Genomic DNA, 19,701 nt, shown 5'->3' with positions numbered 1-19,701 from the left:
ATGATATTCATGTAGTTGATTATTTAACATCAATGATGTCATTAATCAAACATTTTCCATTATATTCTTAAATAGTATAGCCTAATTTAGTGATTTAACATGTTTTTTTATGAGTAATTCAAAAACATGTTTATTTTCCTACCATGTCACATATTCTTTTTCATGAAGTTTTGCATTTATTTGAGTTTATGGATATTTGTACGATTTTAATTTAGGTTCTTTTTTGGAATATTTAGGAGTTACTTGATTAGTAAAGTAAAATTTATGCTCAAGAAGAGATAACAAGAATAACCACTATATCTAAATGTAGAAACTCATGTCACCATGTAGAATCATAAAAGGAAACAATATGAAAAATGTATATGATAATAGTTATGATGGGACAGGCACAAAAGTCCTTGTATTTCAAGTGTGTGCAAGGCTATAAAAATCTACTTCTTTCAAAATATGATTGGCAACATTAGCAAAGAAGTTAATAAAGACTCAATAAGCCATGATCAAAGCATACTAAATTCACCAGGTAATCTTTCTTCTTTCCCCCTTCTTCCTTGATCATATATAAATGTTATTTATGTATCTCTTAGTAAAAACTGAAAAAATTCGTATTTCCATGACTTTCGTTCTCCTATCCCTTCTATACAAACAAACAAAGCATACATGAGACATAAGACATGTGCTTTTAGGCTGGGAGTTGATGCTGATGTAGTGTACAATGTGTGAATATATGTTGATATTAATATACATTTTGTTGATGTTACGTTTTGTTAGTTTTGTTGACGTTAGAAGTAAGGTCTATCAATTGTTTATTAATTAATTATTTAGTTTCTTAGTATATCAAATACAAGCTAAAAAGATTAAAAAAATTAAATAAAATAAAAACTATAATACGATAAACATACATAAATGGAGATGATATGTGTGTTAGTGCATTGAAAATAAGGAAAATTATTTACTTACAAGAATTATCTCATAGAATGTAAAACCTTCAAGTAAATAGCTCTTAAAATCACACATCATCATATTAATAATATATTTGTTTACATAAAATCATCACATAATACTTTTTCAAGAATCCTATAATTTTATTTTAAGAAACAACGATATCCATCAAATTTTAGCAACATTATAAACTCAAAAAAAAAAAGAACACATCATCATCATCATCATGTATCATCATATCATCAATACTCACCCTCATCCTCATCACCGTCGCCGGACTCCGCCCCAACCTCCTCATAATCCTTCTCCAACGCCGCCAAATCCTCCCTGGCTTCAGAAAACTCACCTTCCTCCATCCCTTCACCAACATACCAATGAACAAACGCCCTCTTCGAATACATAAGATCAAACTTATGATCAATCCTCGAAAACACCTCCGCCACACTCGTCGAATTCGAAATCATACAAACCGCCCGTTTCACCTCCGCCAGATCCCCTCCCGGAACCACCGTTGGCGGCTGGTAGTTTATCCCACACTTAAACCCCGTCGGACACCAGTCCACAAACTGAATCGTCCGTTTCGTTTTAATCGTCGCCACCGCCGCATTCACATCCTTCGGAACGACATCGCCTCTGTACATCAAACAACACGCCATGTATTTCCCATGCCGGGGGTCGCACTTCGCCATCATCGACGACGGCTCAAACGCCGTGTTTGTGATCTCCGCCACGGATAATTGTTCGTGGTAGGCTTTCTCGGCGGATATGACGGGAGCGTAGGAGGAGAGCATGAAGTGGATTCGAGGGTATGGGACGAGATTTGTTTGGAATTCGGTAACGTCGACGTTTAAAGCTCCGTCGAATCGGAGAGAAGCAGTTAAGGAGGAGATTACCTGAGAAATTAACCGGTTGAGATTGGTGTACGTCGGGCGTTCGATGTCGAGAGATTTTCTGCAGATGTCGTAGATGGCTTCGTTGTCGAGGAGTACGGCGACGTCGGTGTGTTCGAGAAGAGAGTGGGTGGAGAGGACGCTGTTGTACGGCTCAACGACGGAGGTGGAAACTTGTGGCGATGGATACACCGTGAACCCAAGCTTTGACTTTTTACCATAGTCAACGGAGAGACGTTCGAGAAGAAGCGAGCCGAGACCGGAGCCAGTTCCGCCGCCGACGGCGTTGAACACCAGGAAGCCTTGAAGACCGGTGCAATTGTCGGCGAGTTTTCGGATGCGATCTAAGCACAAGTCTACGATCTCTTTTCCGATGGTGTAGTGGCCGCGGGCGAAGTTGTTTGCGGCGTCTTCTTTGCCGCTGATGAGTTGCTCCGGGTGAAAAAGTTGACGGTATGTTCCGGTCCTGACTTCGTCGATGACGGTGGGTTCGAGATCTACAAAAATGGCGCGGGGGACATGTTTTCCGGCGCCTGTTTCACTGAAAAAGGTGTTGAATGCATCGTCACCTCCTCCAACAGTTTTGTCACTTGGCATCTGGCCATCAGGCTGAAAAAAATATAGCAATTTAATGAAAATTTTCAACTACAAAAGAAATTTGTGGATATAGAAGTACGCGTATTCTTCCATATAGCAATTGAAATCAAATTACAACCAATCACTTTAGCATGAAGTAATCGAAATAATTTCCGGCAATAAATCATCAGAATAACGCATATAAGACAATAAATTCAGTCTAAAATAAGAGTTTCATGGAAAAACATGAACTGATCACGCGATCATCATGAATCTTAGAACTATCCTTGATTTAATATCAGCATTATAAAATGCGATCCATAGAAACCGTAAGTTGTTGATCAAGTAACAGAGGAAAAACAAGCAATCAAGTATATGAAAAAGTATCGAATAGATCAGAGTAAGCATTCTAAGTTCTAACACAAGTGATATTTACGAAGGAAATAAATCCGAACGGATCAACCAGTAAATGCATAACAAATCGCGTTTCTAAACTCTAGATCAAACAAACTAGATTGTAAAACGGAAATTAATATAAGAAATTAAGCAAATGGTTACCTTGATTCCATGTTCGAGGCAGTAAAGCTCCCAACAGGAGTTTCCGACCTGAATACCAGCCTGTCCAATGTGAACTGAGATGCACTCCCTCATTTTCGCCAAAAATTGAAACAGAAAGTGATCGAAATCGTAGATTTAGGGATTTTGAAAGTCAGAAGAGAGAAATTTGAAGGGCGTTTATTAAGACGCCTCTCCAATTGATTTGAATTGTGACACTTGAATTGTGAAAAATGGGGATTTTATAGGCGGCTCAGCTGCATAGAGTGCCAGCTAAGAACATTGTAGGGAACAGGATTTACCCTCCAAATTTAACCGTTGAACTTTAGTTAGAAGACAATTCTTTATTTGTTAATTGTTATTCTTATTGTTATTATTACTTTTTTTTTTTATTATTCATAACTCATAGTTTTATATCTAGTGTTGCATTAAAATATCAATCGGAGTATTGAAAAATTTTGTATAAATAGTCAACGAATATTTTGCATAAACTCTTTTAACAATTTGATAGTTTTTCATGGGATATAGAAATGACAACCATATTTTGAAATTAGGTCAATTGTCGATTTTATTGAATGGCCCTACATTTGTTGAGTGAATGCTTTCCACAACCGAATATTTCAAGGTCGCCTTAACAAAATGAGTTTTGAAATTTGTAGAAGTGTTTCAAAACTTTTTTTTCTTGTGTTTTTTCTTAATTGTTTTAGTATGTGAAAACTATATAATAGTTAAAAACATGTTACATTAGATACCGATGAATTTTGAAGTTTAAAAACATGTTTTAAGCTCGAGAACAAGTGTGAAACTAAGATGGTGTTCAAAACTTTGTTATTCAAGTTGTTGTTTAGTTCTTTTGTTGTTGTAAAACCTAACATTAGGTGTTAAAGGATTTTATAATTATATTGACTATGATTAATTTAAAATTAATATGAAATGACTTACTATAGGTGTTTTGCTAATTTAAAAATTAACATGAAAGGTTTTAATGCAGGTGTTTTGCAAACTTAAGGATGTAAACGACCTTTCAAGATTATAATACGATGTATGTAGCATTCCACTTGACCCCTTTTCTTTGATTTGAATCTAAAATTTTAAACATTTGGGATTAGGGTTCAAAAGGTTACTAAAAACCATTAATATCAAGAAATTTTTGGCTTAGGTAAGAATTTCATATGGTCTAAGTTGTGGGACTAGCTATGTGCAAGTGTAAATGTGAGAAAGAGACATTAAAAATCTTAAGATTTAGTTTTTCATTACTCTCAACGAAGGTGAATATGGTATGGGCAACGAGATATGCCATAAACCTTTTAGAGCATGATATAAATTTTCCTTACATATGCCATAAACCTCTTAGAGCATATGGTATGGGCAACGAGAAGTGGTATTTTTGCTGATGTGGCATCTCATAACATGGTCATAACATCATGAACACCATTTCCCCATGGTGTTATGACATATCTTGTTGGCGTTATGACATATTGAAATGGAAACTTTGATTGGTTGCACATTTCTTCTCTCTCTATTTTTCTCCTTTTAACCTTCTCATAAAATGATCATAACACCATGAACACCATTTCCCCATCGGTGTTATAAGTTCTTATAACACCACCTCAACGGGTCCATACTTAATGCTCTTACACTTTGTTCAAAGATAAATATTTATTTATTTTTATTAGATGATGACAACTCATGTGAAAGATTAATCTCAAAAATACTTTTATCCTAGTTTCCATTGAACCAATAAGTATACATCTTTTTCCGAATCTTTATAATAATGGATTTATGGAATTTTATATATTGGGGATCTTATATTCTAGGTCCGCTATTTACTACACAAGTAATTTGAATCAACATTCCTATTCGCGCTTAATCATTACAATCGAGTAAATGGTTTGAATGTTGGCTTGGCATGAAGCTTATCATTGCTTAATCATTCATATTAAGATGTTTCCTTGTCTTTTCCATGATTTAACAGCTATTGCAGATCAAGTCTTCTTGGTTTGATGACAACTTAGGTGATTATAATCACAAATATCTTGTAGTTCATCATTTCTCATATACTACTTAAGGTTGCTTATCGACTTTATCGGCTGGAGCACCCCTTTCATCACTAGGATATAGGATAGAAGCAAACAACATATGAAATAGCGACAAATATTTCCATACTTTGAAACTTGCCTAGTTTTGTAAAACATTTTACAATGTTATATCAAAATATAGATATATTGTCATATATATATATATATATATATATATATATATATATATATATATATATATATATATATGGATCTTTTATTCAAACCATTTTAAAAAGTATAAAAACTAATTGGGAGTTGTGTTAGTCGGGAGCAGTCTGTTTTTATTATTGAAAGGAATATTCTTGATGGTCTGTTTATTTTGAATGAAGTTATGGAATGGTATCGTAAGCATAAATGTAGCGTCCTAAACCAGGTATGACTTGAAACCCTCAAAAAATTTACATTTTTGCATAATTGGTCCTTTAAGTATTTTAGGCATACTTAAGTGTACGCTTAATGTACTATGCATGAATGGTCGTGGAGGAGCTGGACGTATGATTGGCGTACCAGAAGTACGTTGGACGTACGTGCCGAGGGTGCAAACCCTAATTTGAGGACTTTTGACCTATTTAAACACCCCTAACTTACTTGAGCCTCATCCCCATCAACTCTCTTTACCTTCAAACGTTCCTGGATACCCTAATAGCCTTTGTGAGTGCATGTTGAGCATTGTAAGTAAAATTGTGGTCCTTTTATTGTTCATCCAAGAAGAAGAAGTGGTCAAGGAAGCTTAGAGTATCTTTTGGCTTCAAGAATCTTCACATAGACGACCTTGAGGAGTTCCTGGAGGTAAAAAGCTTGGATCTTTCCACTTAAATCTCAAGATCTAGCTAGGGTTTTCTCGTGTTGTCCCTTTGGTGGATTTTGGACATCTATTTGTGAGTTAAACAACACCAAAAGATGGGAATGACAGATCCGAGGTCCCGTAGTCCTTTAGTACCATAAAAATGGAGTCTTGGTGGGAGCCTTGACTTCATGCATGGGTTAAGAACCTTGAAAAGGTATTAATGGGAGTGTTGGGTGCATATGAGGCATGCAAAGGCATAAAGTTGCCAACTTTATGCCTTAGGACGTTTTAACAAGCCTAGATCTGACTTTTGGACGTAAAGGAATTAAGTATTAAGCACTTAATGGAGAAAGTGCTTAATCTGGTAGTACCCTAGGCGTAACCTAGTGTATGCGGCGCGTAAATCCCAAACCCTAATACGTTGCGCGTACCAGGATGGTACGCTAAGCGTACGCATCACTGATAGGCCGAATCTGTTTTGGGCCTTTGAGCTTTTGGGCCTCATTTTGGTTATTGGACTTGGTTGCATTATGTGAATTATGGTCCATTTCATCTGTTATGGGCCATGGATTTATTGGTTGGGCCTTATTGGGCCAAGAGGTCTATTATTGATTTTGTACATAGACTTTGGGCCCATTAGCAAAGAAAGGGTATTTGGGCCTTATGGGATTATTTGGGAGTTGGGATTTCCTTTGATTAAGTAAAGCCCTAACATAGATTATTATTACTGTTCAACACAGGAGGTTACAGATTGTTAGGAGAGCAGCTTTTGCATTCAGCAGAAAAAGGTGAGTCTTCTCACCATACTAATGGGTCTAAGGCACCAAGGCCGGTCCATTCTACAATATGTGGATTGTCGATTGATTATGTGTTATGATAAGTATGATTTTTGTATGGAAGACCCCTGGGGGTTCTCGTGGCAAATGGTACAAGACCTTGGAGGGTTTCCAAGGCATCCTAGTATATTTGCATGATTAGCTTCTATATTATTTGCTTGGTAGGAAGACCATGTGGGGGTTCCCATGGCAGGAAGACCATGTGAGGGTTCCCATGGCGAATGGTAAGACTACATGGGGGTTCCAGTGGCACTAGGTGTAAGACCCGGGAGGGTTTCCAAGGCTTCCTTATATGTTGTATGCATGGCTTATGTAATTTGTATATCTGTTTAGCTAGTGCGTTATGTGATATGTGATTGTGTGTGGTTATGCTCTGGGTAACTCAATAAACTTTCAAGCTTATCGTTTGTGGACTTGTTTCAGGTACATCTGAGCCCAAGGGCAAGGCAAGGCATGATGGCGCGGCATGCACTCTATCTCTCTTTCACTGATATGTTTTGGGGATGCTCTGATGATTTAAATAAAGTTGTAATGAATGTTGATTTGAAAACAATTATGTTGGGATTTCATAATTTATGTAATGTGTTTTATTAATTTAAAAATGAAGAATTTATTTGTAAAATTTGGGTCGTTACAATAAACAAAGTCTTCTTGTCTTCAAAGTTGATTTTGAGAAAGCTTATGATTCCTTATGATGGGACTTTATGGATTTTGGTTATGGATAAATTAGGCTATGGTTTCTATTCTTGTTAATGGTTCCCTTACGGATGAGTTTGAGATATGTCGGGGTCTTAGACAGGGTGACCCATTGTCACTTTCTTTTATTTATCCTAACTATGGAGGGTCTTCATGATGTTATATGTAAGGCTGAGCGTATTGTTTTGTTCAAATGAGCGGTGTTAGGGCATTATAGTGTGGTGTTGTCTCATCTTTTGTCCATTGACGATGTTACTTTCTTGGCTGATAGGTCTTAAATAAATGATAGTAATTTGGTGTGTCTTCTCAGATGTTTTTTCTTAGTCTCGGGCCTTAAAATTAATGTCCATAAAAGTAAGATTTTTGGTGTGGGTGTGTTTGAGGTGGTAGTTAATGAGATGGTTGCACTTTTAGGTTGTACAGTTTCTCCTTTGACGTTTTCTTATCTTGGTGTTGCAGTTGGGAGTAATATGGATCTGTGTGAAAATTGGAAAGGAGTTGTAGATAAGTTTATTTATAAACTCTCTAATTGGAAAGCTCATACTTTGTCTGTTGGTGGCCGACTTTCATTGATTAAAGCAGGGCTTGGAAATCTGCCTCTAATCGTATATGTCTCTCTATAAAATCTCCGTTGTTATGCACAAACATTTGGAATCGTTACGTAACAAGTTTTTTATGGGAGGTGATATATAGGAGCATAAGATGACTTGGATTAAATGGAACAACTGTTTGGCAAGTAAGAGTTTGGGTGGTATGGGATTGGTAGTGGTTTTGCATTAAATAGATATTTGTTGTTCAAATGGGTTTGGCGTTTTCGATCAAAACCAGATGATTTGTGGGTGAAAGTATTTCAGATGATTTATGGCTTAGATGGGTGTGTTGGTGCTGATCGTTTACCGAAATCTACTTGTAATCCTTGGATTGCTTTCTCAATTCAGTTAAGCATTTAGAGCAAAAGGGTATGAATATTTTGTTAGCTTGTACTCGTAGGTTTGGGGATGAGATGTACATTTATTTTTGGGATGATATTTCGTGTGGAGAGAACTCTCTCAAATATCAATTCCACCGAGTGTATGCATTGAATGAAGGAAAAAAATTGTAATGTCTATGATCGTATTCATATTCTTGATTGGTTTTCGGTTTTGAGAAAAAGACTGAGGGGTATGGAGGAGATTGCGCAATATTCGACTTTGTGTAGATGCATTAGTATGGTGACTTTGACTGATCATAGGGATCGATGGATGTGGTATTTGAATAGTAATGATGGATTCACAGTTGCTTCTATGCGGTCTTTCATTGATGCTAATACTTTGATTGTGGATGTTAATTCGACTAGACGGAATGGTGTGGTTCCCATTAAAGTCAATATTTTTTGTGGAAACAAGGGTTGAATAAGCTCCTTACCCGAGTCAATTTGGATTAAAGAGGTATTGATATTGGGTCTTTTCTTTGTCCCATTTGTAGTAATGATATGAAGACTATTAATCATCTTTTCTTCACGTGCGAAATGACGATTGGCTTATGGAATTGTTTGGCTACTTGGTGGGAGTTAGATCTTCCGTTCTTTTGTAATTTGGGGGATTGGACGTGTTGGTTGGCTGATTATCATTTTAAGAAGCCTATTAGACTGTGTGTGGATTGTAATGTCCCAAAAATTACTATGTAAAAATTTTATTTTTAAACTAACAGAAACATCATTTATTCATCCCAAAGTCCATTAGAATGTGATAATGTATAAAATAGTTATCGGAGTACAAATCATGTCATAAAATGCAGAATGCTAGTGGATACGATGCGATCATGTCAGGCCCTTCCCTTTCGAGCCAGAAGTACGTGAAAACATAAACATTAAACTATAAGCATAAAGCTTAGTGAGTTTCCCCAAAATATCACACACCAAACATACATAACAAATAGAAACTAAACTGGGTCTATTTCACCCCCTTTGGTATCTTTCAACCGGTACTGGGTCTATTTCATCCCCTTCGGTATCTTTCAACCAGTACTAGCTCTATTTCACCCCTACAACTAAGCATACAATCATATCAGCAAGTATCATAAAGACAACAAGCACATACATGCATATTAACAAGTGTCACAAAGACAACTATCATCCTACAAACGTAAACCAGTGGGTCGGCATGGTGCATTTGACCCACGAGCATAATGAAGAGACTCACCTAATAAATGATGATCAACCACTACTGCTCCTACTGTTGCGAATACAGATGCTATAAACTACCTATACAAACGTACAAAGTGCACCCTTAGCTTTCCTTCTAAAACTAGGGGTTTGACCAAAAGACAACGTAAGTCAAAAGCCAAATTCAACGGTCAAAGTTGTCTCACAACCTCAAACGACAAAACAGACGTGTTTTCTCCAGTCGCCACGTCGTGTCAGCCATGGCCACACTGTAAGCATTGGGTGGTTCAAAAGTGTCTTAATGGGTTAAGTCGAATCCTCCAATCCCAGAAGTTACAAAGTCCATATCTGATCTTTATTATTGTCTAAATGGATAAAGTTTCTAAATTTATCCCTTGAGACTCACCAAGAGGTCTAGATATCAAGTCTTAGGTCCATAAAGCACAACCAGGACATGAGCTTAACCAAGAAGCACTTAATCCCTTAAGTTTCAAACCCATTTGCTCCAGAAGAGCTTATAACACTAAAACCAACGTAAAGATTGATGCTTTTTTGACATGCATGTCCAATACATGTCTTAGATTCAACTTTGGTCAATATGGGGTTTATGGCCAAAAACTTATGCATGGCTCAAACAACCAACCAAACTTTAGATCCAAACCATGAACTACTGCAAATGATCTAGAGATTCATAAAGTTGCAACCTTTATAAAATCTCACCATCCCAACTAATAAGATTATAAAGAAAATAGGACAAAATCCAAGATCTAGCAACTTATTATCAAAAGGTGGAGCCTTGAACACTTACAAGGGTTAAGAATCAAGCTAGGAAGGGAGATAGGAACTTTCTTACTGATCTTTGGCTTACTTCTTGCTTCTTCCTTCAAAATCTCTCAAAAGCACTCAAAAAAGCTTCAATAATATAGGAAAATAAATTAGGGTTTCTCTTGAGTGAAAAAGGGTGGTGAAGGCTAAGGGTGAGCAAACCCTAACCTCCTCATTCCTTTAAATAAGGTGCAATACCCTGAAAAATTAACGTTTGAAACGTTAGTGGCAGACACATCGTGGCGACCCAAAAGAGACCCACAACCACAATATACCTCGCCACGTCGTGGCTATCCTTCCCCACATCGTGACGACTCCCAAAATAAAATTTTATATTAAAAATAAAACATAACTCAAAACCGGATGTTACATAGATGCTCTAGGAGCTACTTTTATATGGGCTATTTGGTCTTTTATAATTTTACAATTTTTTTTTTGGATTACTGGTAGGAAACCAAATTTTTGTGTTAGTTGGATAATATGGTTGCAAAATCCTAAATTAACAATTTCCATTTTGTAACTAGATTTTAATTTCTGTTAAAAAAGAAGACCCAACCATAATCATTAACTTTGGACTCTAAATAATTTTTGAAACAATTTTCGAAACTTGTCAGAAAATGTAATTTCGCAACTAATATTTTACTTCGATAATTTTTGAAACAATTTTCGAAACTGGTCATTTTATTTTTAAAAAATATGATAATATGTTAAATATAATAAATAAAAGTGGTCATTTCAGTGAATTCTTTTATACATTTGGAAAGATACACATTACCTATTTACAATAATTATGCTTATTTGTTAAAACAATCATGGCCTACTTATAATCATTGACAAAAATATTGTGAAAGGAAGATAATATTAAAAAAGAAAGCTATTTTCCATGTTAGGTCCCAAAAATTTCCGACATACTGTAGATATCAGATCGATCAAATTAAAAGTTAAAATTATTAATGATTTCTTTTGTCATATTAGTTTTAATTAGTCAATTTAGTTTTAAATACAATAACAGCTGTGAAGTTTAATAATAATACTAATAATCGTTTTTAGAAAATAATAGCAATAATTGTTAGAAAATCCAAAAATAAAATCGTTTTTAAAATAGATGGTAGATTTGAAAGACGGGGTAGGAAGCCATCAACATAACATGTGATTCATGGGTCCTTTGGTTTGGCTGGCATCAGGTATTATTGTATCGTAAATAATCATGATAACTTTTATTGCAATTTTTCTTAATTTTTTTATTTTAAATATGAGAAAAATATGTTTTACCTGAAAAGGTATAATATCTTCATCATAAGTAAAAGAGTAAATTATTGAAATCGTTCATGTGGTTTGATCAAAATTATACATTTGGTCTCTAACTTTTTTTTTTGCACTCGGATTGTCCCTGTGGTTTGATTTTGTTGCGTTTTTCGTTTTTATGGTTTGGTAAAAATTACATGTTTGGTCCCTAATTTTATGTATGTAGGGACGAAAAATGCAACAAAATCAAACCACAGGGGCGAAAAATGCAACAAAATCAAACCATAAGAACGATCCAAGTAAAAAAAATATTAGGGACCAAACGTGTAATTTTAACCAAACCACATGAATGATTTCAGTAATTTACTCTAAATAAAAACGGATAGGCCGGATATGTATTCATAATTATAGTGATTGGATATACAAAAATACAAATTACGAAGACCAATCACCAACTTATATGTTTTTCTTTTCTTTTGCTCGAATGGCTCTAACTTGTTCAAGCCTTTTTATTGGAAACTTATTTGTAATTTATTATCTTCTATAGCTTATTATTATTTTTGCAACTATATAATATCAACTATTTTTATGTAATTAATGATTATTTATCAACCGTTGATTACTTTTCATATATATATATATATATATATATATATATATATATATATATATATATATATATATATATATATATATATATATATATATATATATATATAAAAGTTACAATTTGTGTGCTATACGGATAATAAAATTAAGTAGCATAAAAAACAGTAATGATGTCACATATGCAAAAAATAAAAACATATTTTTCATTGTTTATAATAACATTCCATTTCTATCTCTTCCTATTAATATACTCTAAAATATTTTATAATTGAGTACATTTCCAAAAATCAAAAGAGCAATATATTTATATTCTCGGTTAATGTCAAAACATTTTCACAGCTCAATTACATTTGATAACAAATTCCGTTACACACTTACACACAGCAAAACATACACACACACACAAACATACATATACCATACACATACACACAACACAACATACAACACATAACACACGACTTACTGTTGGAATCCTAAGTCAATAAGGACTTGGAGACCAAGCAATCTAATTTATGGAACGTTTAGTTTATGGCAAGTTGGTCATAAGTTTCCTAGTTTAATAGAAGTTGGTTTGTTAGTATATATATACCTATCTATAATCGAGTTTATGATTATGAGAACAGATTGTAAAAATATTGGTTTTGAGTGATTTTCCAATTAATCAAAGAGTTATTTTGGTTATTTGTTTTGCATTCTTGTTTTCAAAACTTTAATTGGTATCAGAGCGAGGTGAAAACGGTGCCGGTTTGAGAGTCGGTTTCAAGAATATCGTAGCCTTTCACTGTGGGGCAGACGCAGCAGGAACCGGGTTCGTTTTAAGGGGGTGTGGATTGTTTTTTATTACGAGTTGAAGCATCTCAACAGCAGCCTCGATTTTTCTTGATCTGGCTGGTTTTAAGCTAGAGAGAGACCAACCGGATGCACAAAATAAACGGACGAGAAGACGTCAAAGCGGGTGACTTTGATTCGGTTCATTTTGTGAGTGACGGAAGACGGTAAATGTGGTCGTGACCTAATCTTGTTGTTAAGTGGAAAGTTGCTCTCAGAACAAGCTTGATAAAGAGGTTGGGGTAGTGAAAAGAGATAATAGGATGTTGATCGGGTTGAAGAATTCTCTAGAAGGACTTAGAGATTCGGGGGTGATTGTTGGAATCCTAAGTCAATGAGGACTTGGAGACCAAGCAATCTAATTTATGGAAAGTTTAGTTTATGGCAAGTTGGTCATAAGTTTCCTAGTCTAATAGAAGTTGGTTTGTTAGTATATGTATACCTATCTATAATCGAGTTTATGATTATGAGAACAGATTGTAAAAACATTGGTTTTGAGTGATTTTCCAATTAATCAAAGAGTTATTTTGGTTATTTGTTTTGCATTCTTGTTTTCAAAACTTTACTTACAACTCACAACTACACTTGATATATAATTACATTATTTACTAAACTATATGTGAACTGTTTACCTGCCCTTAGCTAGAAGCCATATGCCCTAATTATAGCCGATGCCCTCTATCCGTTTCATTTGAACTACTTTTAGGCTCTATGTAGACAATAGACGATCGAAGATACGAAATAAGATTTTTATTTATTTACCTATTAAAACAATCTATGTGATTACTCAAGAATGTTTTGTACATCGACCTGTAACTTGAAACTCTATATCTGAACAAACAAACACAAAATGAAGAAACTACACCTTTTCAAAATGAAGAAAGTAGTATAAGTAACAGTGATATATTTAAGTATATAGTCACAATTTGTGTTATATCATATATTTTAACATGTTATAAAATGGTCATTTTATAACCATTTTCACTTAGAAATTTGTCAAAATGGTCAACTTGTTAAAACTTAAAATGTAATAATATTAGCCATTTTTATTTATCTTCCCAAAACTTATGCAAATTTACCATTTATTCTAAAGGGTGGGAAGGAGATTTAGGCTTTGCGTAGATACACTAATATGGTGACTTTGACATGTTATAGGGATGGATGGATATGGTCTTTGAATTTTAATGATGGATTGATGGTTTCATGGTTTCTTTTATACTGTCTTTCATTGATGCTAATACTTTGGGCGTGGATGTTAATTCCATTTAGATAATTGATGCTAATACTTTGGGCGTGGATGTTAATTCCATTAGATGGAATGGTGTGGTTTCTATTAAAGTCAATATTTTTTTGTGGAAACTTGGGTTGAATAAGCTCCCTACTCGAGTCAATTTGGATAGAAGATGTATTGATATTGAGTCTTTGTTTTGTCCGATTTGTAATAATGATATGGAAACTATTAATCATCTTTTTTTCATGTGCGATATGACAATTGATTTAGGAATTATTTGCCTACTTGGTAGGAGTTGGATCTTCTGTTCTATTGTAATTTTGGGGATTCGACGTGTTGGTTAGCTGAGTTATCGTTCTAAGAAACCTATTAGATTGTGTGGATGCTATGGGGGCTACTCTTATGTGAGTTATTTGGTCTTTTCGGAATAAACAACTATTTAATCATAAGAAGCCTTTGAAGATGGTCTTATGAGATTTTATAGTTTCTCAATAGTTTATTTATTTATTTATTTTTTGATTACTGATAGGAAACCAATTTTTTTATAAATTGGATAAATTGGTTGCAAAATCCTCAATTAGCAATTTCCTCTTTGTAATTCTCTAGCTTTTGCTAGTTTTTAATTTTAAAAAAAAAGTTACATACAAAATCAGAAAACTTATCAATTTATTTTCAGAATGTACAAACGTTAATCATAAGAGTGAAACAAAGTATTTTTACCCCTTTCAAAAGACAATAAATATTATTGTAGAAGCCAAATAAAACATGTAGTCATTTCAATGTGGTTTCCATGTTTATCAATAAATGTGCCAACCTTCCTCCGATTAAGGTCTTTGACTCGTGTATATTCACCTTTTGAATTAAAAAAAAGTTCAAATCTAGTGAGAATAAGAAGAAAAGTAAGCAAAAGGCTAAGGGGGTAAGAAAGGGAAGTTTCAAAACCTCATGTCGTTGATCTAAAATCTCCACTACCATTGACATGACAACAAAGCGAACAGCTATGATCAAACTCACTATATTACCCAAAATCACTATATTACGTCGTTTTATATCATATAATACATTCTAATTGGCTGGTGTCCTTATAATTTCACTTCTAATTTGATTTACTTCCAAGATTTTTATAAATTACATATTTATTTTCCTCTTACATAATTTTCATTTTCAATTATAATTAGGGCTGTAAACGAACTGAACGTTCGGTGAACCGTTCGTGAACTGTTCGGCGGGAAGTTCGTTTATGTTCGTTTATTTAATAAATGAACGAACATGAACAAAAATTATCGTTCGTTTAGTTAAATGAACGAACATGAACAATGGTCTCGTTCGTTCATTTATGTTCGTGAACGTTCGTTTATGATGTTCATTTACGTTCGTTTATGTTCGTTCGTTTAAGTTTATTTATATTCATCTATATTCAATTATTTTTTAATATATTGCTATAATATATGTTCGTTTATGTTCATATATGTTCAATTGTGTTTTATTATCTTTGTTTGTTTATGTTTGTTCGTTTATGTTCGTTTAGCATGTTCACGAACATAAATGAACGAACATGAACAAAGTAATTTGTTAAACGAACGAACATGAACAAGAAAATCTCGTTCGTTTATCCGTTCGTGTTCGTTTGTTGTTCGGCTAACTTAAACGAACGAACACGAACAAGACCTTGTTCGTGTTGGTTTGGTTCGTTTACAGCCCTAATTATAATATATATAGCCGAGTAGGTGTTTGGCAAAAAGATGTGATGTAAGAGAAATATAATAATGAAATTTTAAAAATCTTGAAAGTAAATCAAGTTATGGTTGGAGTTTAAGAACATTATAATGAAAATATCAAACAAAACGATTGTGTTATAGTTTGTTTGGTTTCCTAAGTTTATATACTCTTAAGGGTATATTCACTTTTCCATATATATATATATATATATATATATATATATATATATATATATATATATATATATATATATATATTTGAGTAAAGTGAATATACCTAACAACCTTATATAAGCTTATGTACCTAACCACATTATACTATATTTACATTGTAATTGCCTAAGGTTCTTAAACTTCAACCCCATAACTTGATTACTTCCAAAATCTTTGGATTTTCAACAATATCTTTATTTTACATCACATCTTTCTATCGAATACCACCTGATGGGCTTCTGTGACATCCCTAAAATCACGGCCAGAAAAGACCGATTTCATTTATGCTTTTTAAAATAATTTCAGAGTAAATCCTTTTTATTTAAAAGTGTTGCGGAATTTGTTCCCAAAACAAAACATGATAAAATAATATTTATCAAAACATTTCACCAAGAGATGCATTTTCATTATATAATTAAAACTCGGGGTGTCATGTTCCGATACAGGCCATAAAGCATAAACGATAACATTACAAGTCATTCAACAAATATATACATATACAGACTTGTAAACAAAACAACTCGATGATTCATCCATCTTACGCCCTTGCGCCACTTCTTGTAATACAAATAAAATTGAGTGGGTCAGGCTTGGGAGCCTGGTGAGCATATAGGGTTTTTAACCCACAATAAATAAATTATATTTAATTTCACCAACCAATCACTATCCCGATTACCCGTTCCCATTATCCTCACTTTACGTCCCTAAAACAACATCTATCTCAAGGGACTTAATCTAGGATTTTCATCGGGAAGGACATTACTGCTAAGGGGTTTCCTCAACAATAGATATCCTAAAGGCAACCATGAGGGGGATAGAGTACACCGGTGAACATATCGTTCACAACATCTATAGGTTATGAACCTGCTAGCGTTCCACGAGACTGTCTAGAAGGAGTCTGTGGTCGTTATCCATACTCCACTGAATAACTAGGTCAACAACAACAACATCGAGGTCTCTCATCTGTTTATTACACACCAACTATCTACCCATGCTCTACCCAACATATTAGTAGATAAAAATATATATTTTTATACATAGTTTAAAACCTGTATAGCATTTTCATTCAATACATATTTCACATAACAGATGAGGCATACCCACGTAACACGTATTTCATAGAAAACAAATCAGATCTATGAGATTGAAGAGAATGAAAATACATTCACGCACATAACAACAAAATTATACACATAACACGTATTTTGTATAAAATACTTCATAATCATGTGTTAGAAGAAAATAACTACACACTCACTTGATCAGAAGATGATCGGACAGCACTACGGCTTGTAGAAGTAGTAATCCTCAGCAGATTTGGAAGATCTCTACAAATATCGAACTTCTCGCGGGCAAAGCTTCGGCTCGGAAACCGCACTTCTCGGGATCTCGGGACTTGCTTCGGGACTCGGGAATATTACCGGGGCTTCGGGGTGGCTTCGGGGGTTAAAATGCAGAGCTTCGGCACGAAATAGAGGAGAAATGAGCAAATAAGCCCGGACCCCTCGCATCCTATTTATAGGAGGCCGAGGCCTCGCAGTACGCGGGGCGTACTGCTCCGAAATCATCACTGCATGCGTCATCTGAAGTCCTCGAGTGCGAGTGTCGACATTCTTCGCTGTACGCGGGGCGTACCTCGGATGAGTCCGGTGACTCGCCTCCGGATAATACCGAGACTTAATAATTAAATTTAATTATTAATTATTTAATAAATTTCGAAAATTCATATCTTCCTCATACGAACTCCGTTTTCGACGTTTTTTATATCCACGCGAAGGTGAGACTACGCTCTACAACTTTCGTTTAGACTCCGCGGCTAATTTTGACTTTATTTTTATTATTTATTTTTAATAGGCCGGGACAGAAAATTTCGTTATAAATTCATAACTTCTTCGTTTGACGTTCGTTCTCGCCTAACTTTTTATCGCTTTAATACTAACAACGAGATCTTCGAATCTTATTTAGATCACTAAGGCTAAATATCGCTCTAACTTAAATTGCACTTTTTACGTCATTCAGCGTTGTCGGTTCTGTCACGAAACTTTGACAGGTCATAACTTCTTTGTTATAACTCGGATTTCGGCATTCTTTATATCATCGGAAACCTTGTTTCAACTACTACAAGATTATCTAAAGATATTAAGTTTATTTTATACTTCAATTTTGACGCTTATTTTTATTTTTAATTAATCAAACCACATAATTAAGCAATTAAAAACAAAACACATAATACTCAAATAATACACTTCTATTATTTCAATACGAGTTACAAAGGTTAAGCTAGACTATTATATCATCATTAATGACAGACCCAGAAACACAGACGTTACAGCTTCATATCCTACCGCTACAAATGAAAGGATGTAGGAGATATATAATGATGAATTTCCAAATTTTTTTAAAGTAAATCAAGTTTAGGGGTGAACTTTAAGAACATTGGATGATTACAATGAAAATTTAATGCAAAATGACGTAGTTTGATGAAGTTAGGTACCTAAGCTTATATAAGGTTGTTAGGTATATTCACTTTCTATATATATATATATATATATATATATATATATATATATATATATATATACATATATATATATATATATATAGGAGTAGGATCAAATGAGAACACCAAAAAGGTTGAGAACGCGAGAACAAAGTATATTTATTTGTGATTCCATGTATTCATTTGTGGAGAAATGATAGATTTTTATGCCTATAATTTCAAGTGAAGAGAAAAAGCATATTCATGTTGATTGTGCATAAAAATTTATTATTTCTCCATAAATGAATACATGGAATCACAAATTAATATACCTGTTCTCGCGTTCTCAACCTTTTAGGTGTTCTCATTTGATCCTTTCTATATATATATACTAGCAGTGTACCCGCGCAAAGCGGCGGGGCGTGTAAATTCTTTTGGTGATATGTTTTCTCTACAAAAATGTTATTTTACAAAAGAAAGTACACGTCGAAGACAAAATAATCAAACTATGGTGTTATTTGGGAGATGAAGTCATTTTTTGTTCCTGGACGGTGGGCTTTATAGCAGAGGAGGGAACAAAGAGGTATATGCGATTGGAGGGATATTTGAATCAACATGCTAAATTTAAGGATATCTAAAAGGGTTCAAAATTTGAATGAATCCGGGATTTGAGGGAACCATATCAAATTGTTGAGAAATATAAGGAGATTTGATGATAAATATTTGAATTCAAAATGTGGTTAAAATTTAATATTATTTTATTAATGGTTACTTGTACTATCAGCTTCATCATTTGGACGTCTTAAAAAAATAATATTATTATAATCAATCTATTTTTAGAAATAGTTAGATTTCTTTTATAAGATAGTAAAGATATATATATATATATATATATATATATATATATATATATATATATATATATATATATATATATATATATATATATATATTTAGTAGTAAGTCAAAAAGAAAATAAAAACACCACATTCACGAATGAAAAGTTAACAAATTAACAAAACCAATAATAAAACTTAAAACTGATAA

The 19,701-nt window shown here is 33.9% G+C and overlaps 1 protein-coding gene and 1 long non-coding RNA gene across 2 annotated transcripts; one reads left to right on the top strand and one right to left on the bottom strand.

Annotated features, from left to right (window-relative positions):
* The first annotated feature begins 421 nt into the window (after nt 1-421).
* LOC145033834 (uncharacterized) lies at nt 422-7,243 on the top strand. Its single transcript, XR_013677731.1, has 3 exons — nt 422-520; nt 3,952-4,002; nt 7,088-7,243. It is a non-coding gene; the product is annotated as an uncharacterized LOC145033834 (long non-coding RNA).
* LOC145036983 (tubulin alpha-4 chain-like) lies at nt 995-3,190 on the bottom strand. Its single transcript, XM_078985519.1, has 2 exons — nt 2,964-3,190; nt 995-2,438 (listed from the first exon to the last, which is right to left on the bottom strand). The coding sequence occupies exons 1-2, from the start codon at nt 3,054-3,056 to the stop codon at nt 1,182-1,184; spliced, it is 1,350 nt and encodes a 449-aa protein (XP_078841645.1). The 5' UTR covers nt 3,057-3,190; the 3' UTR covers nt 995-1,181.
* Nucleotides 7,244-19,701: the final 12,458 nt, after the last annotated feature.

The sequence above is a fragment of the Lactuca saligna genome, chromosome 3 (genome assembly GCF_052625555.1).
Source record: "Lactuca saligna cultivar CGN05327 chromosome 3, ASM5262555v1, whole genome shotgun sequence".
Lineage (NCBI taxonomy): Eukaryota > Viridiplantae > Streptophyta > Magnoliopsida > Asterales > Asteraceae > Lactuca > Lactuca saligna.
Note: the sequence above shows the minus strand (reverse complement) of the source record. Positions and strands in the feature narration are given on the sequence as shown.

What these genes read in the sequence shown, in the direction of transcription:
- LOC145036983 (XM_078985519.1), bottom strand. Translation starts at nt 3,056, where the DNA reads ATGAGGGAGTGCATCTCAGTTCACATTGGACAGGCTGGTATTCAGGTC. An exon ending in GCCTCGAACATGGAATCAAG is followed by an intron (nt 2,439 to 2,963) that starts GTAACCATTTGC and finishes TATTTTTTTCAG; the next exon opens with CCTGATGGCCAGATGCCAAG.